General features: G+C 46.3%; 1 protein-coding gene across 4 annotated transcripts in view; it reads left to right on the top strand.

The window, feature by feature from the left end:
- CDK5 (cyclin dependent kinase 5) overlaps window positions 1–5,747 on the top strand; it is a 33,320-nt gene extending 27,573 nt beyond the window's left edge. For all 4 annotated transcript variants that reach the window (XM_030195545.1, XM_030195554.1, XM_030195561.1 and 1 more), the window contains exons 12-13: window positions 3,283–3,363; window positions 3,495–5,747. In XM_030195545.1, the coding sequence (XP_030051405.1) occupies window positions 3,283–3,363; window positions 3,495–3,581 (168 nt within the window). In that variant the 3' untranslated portion in view covers window positions 3,582–5,747. The remainder of the gene's footprint in view (window positions 1–3,282; window positions 3,364–3,494) is intronic.
- Window positions 5,748–15,308: the final 9,561 nt, after the last annotated feature.

Raw genomic sequence — 15,308 nt, 5'->3', positions numbered from 1 at the left:
ACCCATCCTGACTAGGCAGTCGGCATTTTGATAAAAGGTACGAATTTAAGAGTATAGGTAGGCATTGTGGAAAGTTTAAAGTAGGAAAAACAGGTAAAAAGCATTGTAGCATTATTGTGAAAAAGTTTTAAAAATTAATGGCTTAAAAATGTTTTTGATACCAATAAAAGAGTTAATCTAATATAATAAAACGCACCGTGAACGTTCTGAAGACAACGTTCTGTGAAGCCGGAAGCTTGAAGCCGGAAGCTTCAAGCCCTGAAGCCTTGAAGCCATCTGACGTCACTCCCAGTGAAGCCTTCAAGCCAGCCAGCCGTCTCTGCCCCGCCCTCACCTCAAACCAAACAAATCGGGAAGCGAAGCGTCAGGGAAGGAGGCGGCGCTCCCGACGTCTAGCCTTCCCTTCGCGGAACACAGCGAAGGGAAAGCTAGACGTCGGGAGCGCCGCCTCCTTCCCTGACGCTTCGCTGCACGAACCGCCACGGAGGTAAAGTTAAAACGAAGAAGAAAAAAAAAAAAGGGATGCATGGATGCGAACGGGGGGGGGGATGCATGGATGCGAAGGGGGGGGCATGGATGCGAGGCATGGATGCGAAGGGGGGGGGAGAAGAGGGCGGGCCAGGCTGGGACATGGGAGAGAGAGTAGCATGGATGCGAGGGGGGGGTCATGGAAGGGCAAGAGGGAACTTGCTGGAAAAGGATGAATGGAGGCGGCAGGGGACAGAGGAGCATGGATGGGTATGGATTAGGAGGGCAGGGCACAGGGAGAGAGGGGAATTACTAGAAATGGATGAATGGAGGGGGCAGGGGAAAGAGGAGCATGGATGGGCATGGATTGGGAGGGCAGGACTCAGGGAGAGAGGGAAATTGCTGGATAGGGAAAAATGGAGGGGCCAGGTGACAGATGAGCATGGATGGGCATGGATTGGAAGGGGCACGACACAGGGAGAGGGGAATTGCTGGATAGGGATGAATGGATGGGACAGATGGGCATGGATGGATATGGATTGCACAGCAGGCCTCAGGCATAGAGGGGAAATGCTGGATAGGGAAAAATGGAGGGGCCAGGTGACAGAGGAGCATGGATGGGCATGGATTGGAAGGGCAGGACTCAGGGAGAGGGGAATTGCTGGATAGGGATGAATGGAGGGGACAGATGGGCATGGATGGATATGGATTGCACAGCAGGCCTCAGGCAGAGAGGGGAAATGCTGGATAGGGAAAAATGGAGGGGCCAGGTGACAGATGAGCATGGATGGGCATGGATTGGAAGGGCAGGACTCAGGGAGAGGGGAATTGCTGGATAGGGATGAATGGAGGGGACAGATGGGCATGGATGGATATGGATTGCAGAGCAGGCCTCAGGCAGAGAGGGGAAATGCTGGATAGGGAAAAATGGAGGGGCCAGGTGACAGATGAGCATGGATGGGCATGGATTGGAAGGGCAGGACTCAGGGAGAGGGGAATTGCTGGATAGGGATGATTGGAGGGGACAGATGGGCATGGATGGATATGGATTGCAGAGCAGGCCTCAGGCAGAGAGGGGAAATGCTGGATAGGGAAAAATGGAGGGGCCAGGTGACAGAGGAGCATGGATTGGAAGGGCAGGACTCAGGGAGAGGGGAATTGCTGGATAGGGATGAATGGAGGGGACAGATGGGCATGGATGGATATGGATTGCAGAGCAGGCCTCAGGCAGAGAGGGGAAATGCAGGATAGGGATGAATGGAGGGGGCAGGTGACAGACAAACATGGATGGCCATGGATTGGGAGGGCAGGGCTCAGGGACAGAGGGGAATTGCTGGAAAAGGATGAATGGAGGGGGCAGGGGACAGATGGCCATGGATTGGGAGGGCACGGCTCACACTCTCTCTCTCATATACAATGTCTTTCTGACTCTCACTCTCACACACTCTGTCTCACACTGTATCACATTCACTCTCTATGTGCCACACAGTCACTCACACACTCGCTTGGTCTCATACACTCACTCAAACAGAGAATCTGTGTCTCACACACACTCTCTCTCTCGCCCACACACACACACTCTCACTCACACTGTGTCTCACATACACACTTGCACACACTCTCATTCTCACACACACACTCTCTCACAAACACACTCACACCCAGACTCACGCTCTCTCTCACACAATCACACAATCACACTTTCACTCTGACTCTCAAACAGACACTCTCACATACACTCTCCCAAACATACACACTCCGAGGAAAACCTTGCTAGCGCCCGTTTCATTTGTGTCAGAAACGGGCCTTTTTTACTAGTATTCTATATTGTAGTTACTTTGAATAAAGTAGATTTGAAGTGTAGTAACTAGTGTGAAAATTTGGAATCTCATTTGAGTAGGTGGTTTCTTCATATTCATTAGGGATATCTTTTTTTTTTTTGTAAGAAGTCTTTATTATGCAATTCAAGAATACAGATTTGCTTCGGTACAAAAAGAATGATGCACCAGTGCATAAATATTACATAAACGTAGGTAGAGCCAGTACACCCCTCGTCTACAACTGTAACATTCAAAACCAAACCTCAGTAGACTTCAAAGATTTCTTAAACATTTCAGAATACAATAATTATCCCACCCTCCCTCCCAGTAGGCTTAGTGGTATGACCTTACAGGCTGCAATCATTATAACATCACGCTACAGATTTCGCATAGTGGTCAGAAAAATGTTTCCATATCGATTGACATTTATTCATCCAGCGTTTTCTTACAGCTATCAACCTCGCCATCTCACACACATAACTCAATTTGCTATGCCATTTTGTGATTGGCGGGACCCCTGTCTGTTTCCAATGGGAAGCTATGGTTACTCTGGCAGCCCCTTCATTAGGGATATCTTGAAACCTGATCTGTTTGTGGCACTCAAGCCCTGAACACCTCCATCCCTGCCCTAGGAAGATTTTAAAACCCTAAACAGGGTAGAAAATGGAAGAAATAAAGAAGTAAAGGTCATGGTGTGGGGGGGGGGGGAGAGAGAGGAGGGTATCCGAAGACACTTATCTTTAGGAATGGGCTAAAGCTACTGAGGTCTCCCAGAATATCCTTGGCTGCCAGTTGCTTCATGCTGGAGCCCTTCACTTTCAGCATTCGTTCTTTTATGTGCCCTGTTTCAAAAGATGCTGGATCAGCATTACTCGATAGCTGAAGGGATAGTTGTTACCTCTGAATCAGTCTGCTCTCTCTACGGCCTTCTGGTTTGTAGTCTTGAACGAATGACCTTCTTTTCATTCCACCTTCTCTCTCTGTCTTCCTTTAGCCTTATCCAATGTATCCTGCCACCACCTCTTTGGTGAACGTTGTTCCGAAACTCAATGCAACAGGACGAGATTTGCTACAGGTAAATGTCAGTGGGGGTGTTAGGGTGCAGGAATTTGGGATCACAGAGAGGAGCATATGGGGTTGAGACTGGGAGAGAAAAATTGAGATTGGTGAGCATTGGTAATTTTTTTTTCCTCTTTGTTTCGATAGAATCTGCTGAAGTGTAATCCGGTTCAGAGGATTTCTGCAGATGAAGCACTACAGCATCCTTATTTTGCGGACTTCTGTCCCCCATAGGACCAAGAAGAACAGTTCCTAAGATCCTGCTGACCCCTCCTCCAGTTGCTCTGCTGGTTCTTCTTCTCGTAGCCAGAGCAGGAGCTGGATTCCCTACTGCTCAATGCTTTTGGCCATGGGATTATGTGACTGTGGAGCCCAGCTGGGCACTAGCCCTCTTCCTTTACCCACCCCCTCCCTCGCACACTTTCCAGCATGAGTTAAAGCCAGAAAAAACCCTTTTTAGGTTAGGGTATCTGAAAAAACCCCTCCTCTTTTGTATATGGTGACCAGCCCTAACTACCTCCACTGTCTCTCTTGGCCTCAGCGCTCTGGGTGTTCTAGTGCAGTGCACTGCACCAGTGGCCATTGATGCCTGCTGACCCAATAACTATTATCTCATTATTTTGCTGCTGTGCTAGGTAAAGTGCTGGACTGACTTTTGCCAAGGGTGGTTTTAGGTGGTACAGTAAGCTCATGCACACTTGGGTGAGCTAGCCCAGTGGCTTAGCTATAGCTCTGTGCCCTGCTATGCAAAAGACGTAGGCTCATTTCCCAGATCAGGCTTCTCAATCCTGAGCTAAGTGGGGCTTCGGATAGTGAGGAGGTAGCACTCAGCCCCTCAGGGGAAAGAGTCTTGATAATTGCTTTCTCCCCCCCCCCCCTCCCCCCCCCCAACGCTATGCTCCAAGTGAAAGTGCTACCTAGGATCTCACAGTGCCAAATATACCCTCCAGTGCTGGCCAAAACCTAAGCAGAATGGATTGCTGATGGCCCTAATTAATGCCACCTTGATGTGAAAGGCAGCAGGTTCCCTCTAACCATATGCTGCCCCAAGCTATACCAGCCTGGTCTCTCCCAATACCACAAGCCCCCGAAATTGTATGGGCGGGCCATCAGTGCTAAGAAAAACATACCTTAGGGTGTGGTAAAAGATTATGCAGGCCAGAAGTAGCCCATGAGCCATTTGGTTTCCCACTCCTGGATTAGAATCCTCCCCCTTTGGTAATAGATAGTTAACTGCAAGTGGGGATATAGCAAGGTATATAGTGGGTGTCAGAACAGAACTTTGATGGAGGGGAGCATTTCTCCATATGTATAACTTGTGTGTTTTAGAATGAGTTGCCAGTGCTCAACTTGCTAGAATTCCCCATACTATCTGTATGTCTTTCAATGATGGCTGGTGCCCTGATGAGGTATGCCTGTGTTTATGATTTGTATGTTGTGCATGACACCCCATAGGGCCTTGGTCTTCATTCCCAGTCCTTGAGGGCTGCCAACAGGTCAGTTTTCAGAACAGCTCAGATTAAGTGCATGAGGGAGATTTGCATGCAATAGGGGTAGTAAGCATGCCAGCTTCTCTTATACATATTCATTATCAACCATCAAGTAACTACCTCATTCTTTATTGAAAATTCTCAACATTAAAATGATGTAAAGTCATTAGGGATGTCCTGAAAACTTGACCTGTAGGCCCTCAAGGACTGGGAATGACGACCAAGACCCTAGGTCAGTGGTATTCACTCCTCATCCTCGGGGACCACAGTGGATCAGGTTATCCCTAATAAATATGCATGAAAGAGATTAGCATACATGGAGCTGGTATGCACACAAATCTGTGCCATGATTAGGGCTATCCTGAAACCTGACCCATTTGCAGCCCAGCTGTTCAGTATGTGTGTCACATAATAAGGAGTCTGTCTGCGTTAACAAGAATCTCTGATACCAGGCAAGCAATGCTTCTGCATCCAGGTCCCTTTTGCTCTCTTGGTAGGTCTTCTCCTCTTGGTCTTTATTTGTGAACATAAGAACACAGCATTAGTACAAAGGGAGGAAGGAAACCAGATATCGTGTGGACAAATCAGTCTGCTCGTTTTGGCTAGCATTGTGGGGTTGTTTGGGGGTGGGGTGGGAAGGGGGTTGGAATAACTAACCTGGTAACAGCAGGATTAAGCTCCCCTTTTTTTCTTGGTGACTTTTGTCTTGCTGGCCCATGGTGGCACTGACAGCTGAGTTTGGTTGCCAGGGCTTTACTCTCGTAGGTTCATTTTTTTCCATTTTCTCTTTAGTGAAAGCTCTCAATATCATGACATTGTACGTCTTTGTGCTCTTTTTTTAATATTATTGACTGTGTCTTTGTTCTATCTTGTATATTTGTTAAATATTTCATAATAAATGCAGTTTGTTTTGCAAAGGCGTTGGCAGCATATTTTGATTTATATTGTGTTATGCACCAGAGGTCCATCATCACCTTGCCTGTTTAAAAATATTTGTTTATAAGGAAAATGGGACTTGATATACTGCCTTTCTGAGGTTTTTGCAACTACATTCAAAGCAGTTTACATATATTCAGTTACTTATTTTGTACCTGGGGCAATGGCGGGTTAAGTGACTTGCCCAGACTCACAAGGAGCTGCAGTGGGAATTGAACTCAGTTCCCCAGGATCCAAGTCCACTGCACTAACCACTAGGCTACTCCTCCACTCCACTTAACAAATGTTAAGTGAAAATATGGCGTTGTACAGAGACTAATTCAGTCTCTACATGTATATTTATATCCCAGTTCTGGACAAGATTCTTTGAAAGTCAGTAGCTTTCAGGTACTGTAACCATGTGACTCTGAGGAATAGATCTAATGGCACTCTGTTTTGTATGTTGACTTCACATAACACATGATTAAGCTATGCTGCAGCCAAATTGTTGGGCAGGCTGGATAGACCGTACAGGTCTTTATCTGCAGTCATTTACTATATATTACTATATAAATAAGTGACCAAAAACTGAAATCAAAATTAATACAAAGAAGGCTATAAAAATGTTTTTATTAAATTAAAAAAACAAAACCTTATTGAGACAAATCCTCTAAATAATTTTTTGTATCATCAAAAAAAAATATTTTTAATGTGAAAGAGAGGGTTATCATACTCCAAAAAAAAAAAACAAATTCAAGTCAGATGCCAACTATTTTAGCGTCCCCTCCCCCTTTTTTCTTTACAAACCACACAGCAATGCCAACACAGCCCATTTTTTGGGCTATGTCAGCATTACCGCACCAGCATCCGCTAGCGTGGCTGTGTAAAAGGGGGGGGGGGGGAATCTTTTATCCTATTCAATACTTTAACCAGGACATCACTGTGAATGCAAAGTTCCCCAAAATTTTCTCTTAATATCCTATATAATAATTTGCACCTCCAACATTCTACGTCTGGATGCCTGGGTTCGTAACATCCATAAGCACTCATTGCCCCGCCCTCGAGTCAAAACGTAATGACGTGAGAGGGAAGGGAAGCCAGCGCCAGCCAGCCAGAGAACGTTCAGGTACAAATCGAGGAGAGGAGAGAATCTCAAAGGGAGGGCAGGGCAGAGGAGAATGGTTGGGATGGGAGGACAGTGGAGGAAAGAATAGCGGGACACAGATGGCAGGGAAGAGGAGAATCGCTGGACATGGAGGCATAGGCGCCGACTCCGTGGGTGCTCCAGCACCCCCAATATTTGACCCGCCCGAAGTCCTGGAACGGAAGTTCCCCAGCCAGCCCGACCTGCGCTGCCCGCCCTCTTCTCCCAGTCCTTTGCCTGCTCCTCTCCTTCCTGCGTGTCGCCCAGAATTTAAAAGTTCTTACCTCGGGGTCCGGCGGCAGCAGTGAAAGGCGAGCAGGCTTGGCGCTTCAGCCTGCCTTCCCTTCTCTCTCAGCTCTGCCTCTGGTCCTGCCGAGGGGAATTCTTTCTTTGTCACAAATTGTAATCTACCAGAGTCTACTGTGGCCCATCTGTTCTTGTGTTTTATTCTCTGTGGCAGTGTGAGGAAATTGGCTAGTTGCTGGAGATCGATGGGACGAGCCCTAAGTCTCCAGATGGATCTGCTGTAGGAATAATGCACCTCTGATATTGCAGTGAGTGAAAGGTGTGTTAATTGGTTGGAATTAGTTTGAACAGCTGTACTGTGAAAAGGAATACCAAGCAAACAAGATTACTTGAATGTCACTTGATTGAAGAATACTATATATGTGTACTGGGATGGCAATATAAAAACAGCACGCTAAGGGATGGGTGGGATTATAAGTGAGAAAACTTGCTCCGTGTGCTGTTCCTTTATTTGCCACCCTAATATACGTAGTAGTCAATCAAGTAACATTCAAGTAAGCTTGCTGCTTGGTATTCCTTATCAAAGTACAGCTGTTCAGGCTCATTCCAACCAATCAACACTACTTTCATTCACTGTAATATCAGTGACTCCTTAGGTCTAAGGCAGACCAACTGGAGGGTGAGGGCTCACATCATCTGTCGCCAGCTCTCTGCTATGAAAGAGGAGCTCACCAAACTGAAACAAAAATCGCCTGCAATTAAAGGAGCTTCCGGGTCTACAGAGCATCCAGCCCATTTGCTCCTACTGTTAGAGAATAAAACAACCCAAGTACAGATGTGCTACAGTAGGCTCAGGTAGATTATAAGTCATGACACAGAGGAATCCCCCCCCCCCCCCCCCCATTGTTGTCCCTACATCAGTCTTTTACTGCATTAGAACATTATGATGCTCAAGAAATAAGTACTGAGGTGAAGCCAGAGACGGACATCCGCAAAGCTCTGATAAAACAGGAAGTTCTTGCTGTTAGGCAACCATACAGAAATATTTTTTCTTTAGTAGATATAAATAAAGCGACACAGGCAACTATGGAGAGCAGAACATCGCCAAACAGTTGAAATGTATAGTCAGTTTTCAGCGCTGGCCCCCTGCCACAGCACCAGGGCAAAGCCAGAAAGACAAGGGGAGAATAGGGGATATAGAGAGAGAGAATGGGAAGGGGGGGGGAGTAATGCTGGACCTTGCTTGGGGGGGGGGGTATAGATAGAAAAGCAAGAGAGACACCTGGACCAAAGGGGAGCAGATGTTGGACTTGGGAGGGAGTGAAGAACAGATGAAATAGACGGAGAGATAGACTGATCCCTGAACCAAAGGGGACGAAGAAGACAGGGCAGATTCTGGACTTGGAGAGAGAGAGAGATCTGGACCAAAGGGGAGGGAGAAGAGAGGAGGGAGGGAAGAGAGAGAGCAGTGGACCAGGGGAAAAAGGGGTTGAGATGCTGGATTAATGGAGGGAGGTAGATGTCACACCACGGGGGGTGCAGGAGAAAGGGAAGAGAAGCAGACGCACAGAAGAGATGCCATGGATGAAGCATAGGGACAGAGCCAGAAAGGGGCAATACTGGATACAAGGGAAGAGATACTGACCGGGAGGGGGATAGGGACAGGGCCACAGAGGAGAGACGCTGGACAGGATCGATAGGGACACACAGGAACGATGGATGATGGACATCCCCATTTATCATTTTGGTCACTCTGAACCTTTTCTAATTCCGCTATATCTTTTTTGAAATTCAGCGACCAGAATTGAATGCAGTACTCACATAGGCGTAGTTTGACTGTTTCATTTGGGGGGGCAAAGAATGGGTGGGGCATTTTAGCATATCATTTGCATATATATATATATATGCAAATGAATATGCTAATATGGAGGAAGGAAATGAAATTTACAGGCAAAATATCACAGATGCACATTTCAAAAAGCTGACACATTTCAATTAATAAATTATGAATAAAATACTTTTATTTACCTTTGTTGTCTGATCATTTAGTTTTTCTATTCGCTTTGATCCCAGTGTCTTTTGTTTTATGCAGTGTCTTCTTTCCAGTAGGCTTCCCTCTGCTCCCCACCCTCCCAGTCCCTTCCATCTCTTGCTCCTTCCCTCTGCTCCCCACCCCTCCCAGTCCCATCCATCTTCTGTTCCTTCCCTCTGCTCACCATCCCTCCGTCCCATCCATCTTCTGCTCCTTCCCTCTGCTGTGCCTGACCTCTCCCAATCCCATCCATCTCCTGGTCCATCCCTCTGCTCCCCACCCCTCCCAGTCCCATCCATCTTCTGCTCCTTCCCTCTGCTCCCCACCCCTCCCAGTCCCATCCATCTTCTGTTCCTTCCCTCTGCTCACCATTCCTCCGTCCCATCCATCTTCTGCTCCTTCCCTCTGCTGTGCCTGACCTCTCCCAATCCCATCCATCTCCTGGTCCATCCCTCTGCTCCCCACCCCTCCCAGTCCCATCCATCTCTTGCTCCTTCCCTCTGCTCCCCATCCCTCCCAGTCCCAACCATCTCTTGCTCCTTCCCTCTGCTCCCCACTCCTCCCAGTCCCATCCATCTTCTGTTCCTTCCCTCTGCTCCCCACCCCTCCCAGTCCCATCCATCTTCTGTTCCTTTCCTCTGCTCACCATCCCTCCGTCCCATCCATCTTTCCTCTGCTCCCCCCCCCCCCCCCCCGCGAGGTCCAAGATGGTGACTCCGTTTACCCCCTCTCTTCCTCCCTCCCTCCGGCGCAGGCAGCAGTCTTTTCCAGCGTTCCTGGCAGCGGTAGCGATATACACGCTGCCTTCGGTCTGCCCCGGAAGCCTTCTCTTCAAGTTCCTGTTCCCACCTATGCGGGAACAGGAACTTGAAGAGAAGGCTTCGGGGCAGAGCCAAAGGCAGCGTGTACAACGCTACCGCTGCCAGGAACGCTGGAAAAGACTGCTGCCTGTGCCGGAGGGAGGGAGGAAGGAAGAGAGAGGGGTAGACGGACACGCTCCTCTCCGTCCGCTTGGCTTCCCTGCCCTCTCTGTCTGCGTCCCACCCGAAAGGAAATGATGTCAGAGGAAGGCGGGACGCAGATAGAGAGGTCAGGGAAGCCAAGCGGATGGAGAGGAGCGCGTGCCTGCATGTGTTTTTTTTTTTTAACTAATGGCGCAGCGGCGCCTCGCGTCGTTTGGGGGGGGGCATTGCCCCCCCCCGCCCCCCCCAGTCTATGCCTATGGTCTTCCCTCTTTCTCTCCCCATCCTTCTACCCATCTACCCTCTCTCCTGATCCTTCCATCTAATGTCTCTCTCCCTCCTTCTAACCAGTGTCTATCTCTCTACCCTTTTCTGTTCAGTGTCCCTTCTCTCTCCACATCCTTCCAGTCTCTCCCCTTTTTCTCTGCATCCTTTCATCCATCTCCCCTCTTTCTCTCCCCATCCTTACATCCAGTGTCTCTCTCCCCATCCTTCCATTTTCCCTCTTTCTCTCCCCATCCTTCCGTCTGTTTTCCCTCTTTCTCTCCCCAGCCTTCCGTTTTCCCTCTTTCTCTGCCATCTGTTTTCCCTCTCCCGATTCAGGCCCACCAGCCTCAGCTCCCATTGCTGGCCACTGCTGCTTTTCCTGATGAGCAGCAGGGCCGGCGCTACAAAAAGAAGAAGCACTCAGCTGACTGAGCTGAGCGCCAACGCTAACGCAACGAGAAAAAATGTTTTAAAAAAAATGTGGCACCGCAGGCAGCCTCGAAGCATTGGCTGCTGGCTCTGCAGACTCCTCCCGTCTCTTACGTCACTGCCCCTGGAGCGATGCCTGTTTAATGAACTGTAAGGATTGCTGTGCCCTCCGGAAGGGGTTGTTTTCCGTAGGTAGCCTTTTTTTTTTTGCATGTTTTGGGCTGGGATTAGTCTGTGATAGTTTAGTTTTGGGTGAGTGCCCCTTTATTAGTTATAATAAAAGAAGGTAAGAGAGTTTTTCATCTCATTTGCTTTTTCTCACTAAATGTGAGTTTTTTTGCGTCTGGGTTTTTTTTTCTCTTTTTCCTTCTTAGGGAACCAATGATATTAACCTACTCCTGATAAAACAAGGATATAATAAATACTTTTGTATTTTTCCTGTTTTGAGGTTTGAGGTTTCAATTGTTTTGTAATATATTTAAAGTGGAGGTTTTTCCACAATTAAAGGGACACTCACAAACTAACTATATATAAACTTTGCAAACTCCTTTTAGAGAGTTAGAATAATGCATTGATTTGTGCAATTTCTTCCTCTCTCAAAACATGAAGAAATATCCTCTTGTAATAAGATCTTGTTCCCTTTTGTATTTTTATTCTTGCATGCAGCAGCTTCTAGATAATATAAGAAAACACAGACACACGTCAGATATCCCATACAAATTTAAGGTCTTCATTGAATAATAAGTATCAGATCACATGTTTAAAAACATATAACTGAGTACCACTTCACTTTTGAAAATGGACATGAAAGAATTTGTGATCAAAGTTCCTCTGATGCTTTTGCAACATTAATAAATAACTAATTAGCACATAGTTTAGCCTTAAGTACATAAGTAAGTACATAAGTAATGCCATACTGGGAAAAGACCAAGGGTCCATCGAGCCCAGCATCTTGTCCACAACAGCGGCCAATCCAGGCCAAGGGCACCTGGCAAGCTTCCCAAACGTACAAACATTCTATACATGTTATTCCTGGAATTTTGGATTTTTCCAAGTCCGTTTAGTAGCGGTTTATGGACTTGTCCTTTAGGAAACCGTCCAACCCCTTTTTAAACTCTGCTAAGCTAACCGCCTTCACCACATTTTCCGGCAATGAATTCCAGAGTTTAATTACACGTTGGGTGAAGAAAAATTTTCTCCGATTTGTTTTAAATTTACTACACTGTAGTTTAATCGCATGCCCCCTAGTCCTAGTATTTTTGGAAAGCGTGAACAGACGCTTCACATCCACCTGTTCCACTCCACTCATTATTTTATATACCTCTATCATGTCTCCCCTCAGCCGTCTCTTCTCCAAGCTGAATAGCCCTAGCCTCCTTAGTCTTTCTTCATAGGGAAGTCGTCCCATCCCCGCTATCATTTTAGTCGCCCTTCGCTGCACCTTTTCCAATTCTACTGTATCTTTCTTGAGATGCGGTGACCAGAATTGAACACAATACTCAAGGTGCGGTCGCACCATGGAGCGATACAAAGGCATTATAACATTCTCACACCTGTTTTCCATACCTTTCCTAATAATACCCAACATTCTATTCGCTTTCCTAGCCGCAGCAGCACACTGAGCAGAAGGTTTCAGTGTGTTAATCGACGACGACATCCAGATCCCTTTCTTGGTCCGTAACTCCTAACATGGAACCTTGCATGACGTAGCTATAATTCGGGTTCTTTTTTCCCACATGCATCACCTTGCACTTGCTCACATTAAACGTCATCTGCCATTTAGCCGCCCAGTCTCCCAGTCTCGTAAGGTCCTCTTGTAATTTTTCACAATCCTGTCGCGAGTTAACGACTTTGAATAACTTTGTGTCATCAGCAAATTTAATTACCTCGCTAGTTACTCCCATCTCTAAATCATTTATAAATATATTAAAAAGCAGCGGTCCTAGTACAGACCCCTGAGGAACCCCACTAACTACCCTTCTCCATTGTGAATACTGCCCATTTAACCCCACTCTCTGTTTCCTATCCTTTAACCAGTTTTTAATCCACAATAGGACATTTCCTCCTATCCTATGACCCTCCAATTTCCTCTGTAGCCTTTCATGAGGTACCTTGTCAAACGCCATTTGAAAATCCAGATACACAATATCAACCGGCTCCCCTTTGTCCACATGTTTGTTTACTCCTTCAAAGAATTGAAGTAAATTGGTCAGGCAAGATTTCCCCACACAAAAGCCGTGCTGACTCGGTCTCAGTAATCCATGTCCTCGGATGTGCTCTGTAATTTTGTTTTTAATAATAGCCTCTACCATTTTCCCCGGCACCGACGTCAGACTCACCGGTCTATAATTTCCCGGATCTCCCTGGAGCCTTTTTTAAAAATGGGCGTTACATTGGCCACCCTCCAATCTTCCGGTACCACGCTCAGTTTTAAGGATAAGTTGCATATCACTAGCAGTAGCTCCGCAAGCTCATTTTTCAGTTCTATCAGTACTCTAGGGTGAATACCATCCGGTCCAGGAGATTTGCTACTCTTCAGTTTGCCGAACTGCCCCATTACGTCCTCCAGGTTTACCGTGAAGTCAGTAAGTTTCTCCGACTCGTCCGCTTGAAATACCATTTCCGACACCGGTATCCCACCCAAATCTTCCTCAGTGAAGACCGAAGCAAAGAATTCATTCAGTCTCTCCGCTACGTCTTTGTCTTCCTTGATCGCCCCTTTTACCCCTCGGTCATCCAGCGGCCCAACCGATTCTTTTGCCGGCTTCCTGCTTTTAATATACCGAAAAAAATTTTTACTATGTTTTTTTGCCTCTAATGCTATCTTTTTTTTGTAATCCCTCTTGGCCTTCTTTATCTGCGCCTTGCATTTGCTTTGACACTCCTTATGCTGCTTCTTGTTATTTTCAGACGGTTCCTTCTTCCATTTTCTGAAGGCGTTTCTTTTAGCCCTAATAGCTTCCTTCACCTCACTTTTCAACCAGGCCAGCTGTCTTTTGGAGTTCTATCTTTCTTTTCTAATTTGCGGAATGTGTATGGCCTGGGCCTCCAGGATGGTATTTTTGAACAGTGTCCACGCCTGTTGTACAGTTTTTACTCTCTCAGTTGCCCCCCTAAGTTTTTTTTTAACCGTTCTCATTTTATCATACTCCTTTTTTAAAGTTAAACGCTAACGTATTTGACTTTCTGTGTACAGTTACTTCAAGGTCGATATCAAAACTGATCATATTATGGTCACTGTTATCAAGCAGCCCCAGTACCATAACGTCCCTCACCAGATCATGCGCTCCACTAAGGACCAAGTCTAGAATTTTTCCTTCTCTCGTCGGCTCCTGCACCAGTTGCTCCATAAAGCTGTCCTTGATTTCATCAAGGAATTGTATCTCTGTAGCGTGTCCTGATGTTACATTTACCCAGTCTATATTTGGATAATTGAAGTCAACCATTATTATCACATTGCCCATTTTGTTCGCGTCTCTGATTTCTTTTATCATTTCTGTGTCTACCTGCTCATCATGGCGAGGCGGACGGTAGTACATTCCTATCACTGTTTTTTTCCCTTTTATACATGGAATTTCAACCCACAATGATTCAAAGGTGTGATTTGTGTCCTGCTGAATTTGTAATCTATCTGAGTCAAGGCTCTCGTTAATATACAATGCTACCCCTCCACCAGTCCAGTCCACCCTATCACTACGATATACTTTGTACCCCGGAATATTGTAGCACTGTGGATGAAAAAGAGAGGACAGAACAGATTATGGAGTGACTGTGTATCACATTAATCAGTCTTTATTACAAAAATTGTCTATGACAACAACAGTCTATCCTCATGGCACAGAGGACTCAACATGGCCTGTGTCATAGTTACAACCTAAAAACAGTTGTAACTATGATGAACAGAAAAAGCCTTGTTAGGAATATTTGAGTAAAACCACTGGATAGTAACCTTCATATTGCAAATAAAACAAAGCATATCTGTAATACAGGGTCGCTTTGGTGTAGCACTGGCCCAGGATAATCTCCCTGAGTCCGTTTTGTTGGGCAGAATTCACTATTTTCCTCTGTCCAGAGATAAGGCAGGGTGCTTGTATGAACTTTCATGTACTGTTTCACATGCTTTATTTATTGTCACAAGTGCAAACTTAAAAGACCTTAACTGGAAGCAAGTTGTGACCTACTGGTGACGTGACAGACTCTGTTAGTCATTTAGCAAAGAAGGGAATTTAGGAATGAGATTAAAGATACAATTCCAGGCTACTCTGACTCTCCACTGAAGAACTAAGGCCTTGAACATTAAATTGAGCCTTGTCAGCTTCCCTACAGATGACTTCCACCAATTAAAAAAGGTAAAGGGTAATGGAAGAGCTTAGGGCTCTTCAGCTTGGAAAAGAGACTGCTGAGGGGCATATGATCAGTGGTGTAGCCACAGGTGGGCTGGGGCCCACCCAATTAGGGCTCAGGCCCACCCAACAG

Source organism: Microcaecilia unicolor, chromosome 1 (assembly GCF_901765095.1).
Source record: "Microcaecilia unicolor chromosome 1, aMicUni1.1, whole genome shotgun sequence".
NCBI classification, from domain to species: domain Eukaryota; kingdom Metazoa; phylum Chordata; class Amphibia; order Gymnophiona; family Siphonopidae; genus Microcaecilia; species Microcaecilia unicolor.
This window is presented reverse-complemented; position numbering and strand designations above follow the sequence as displayed.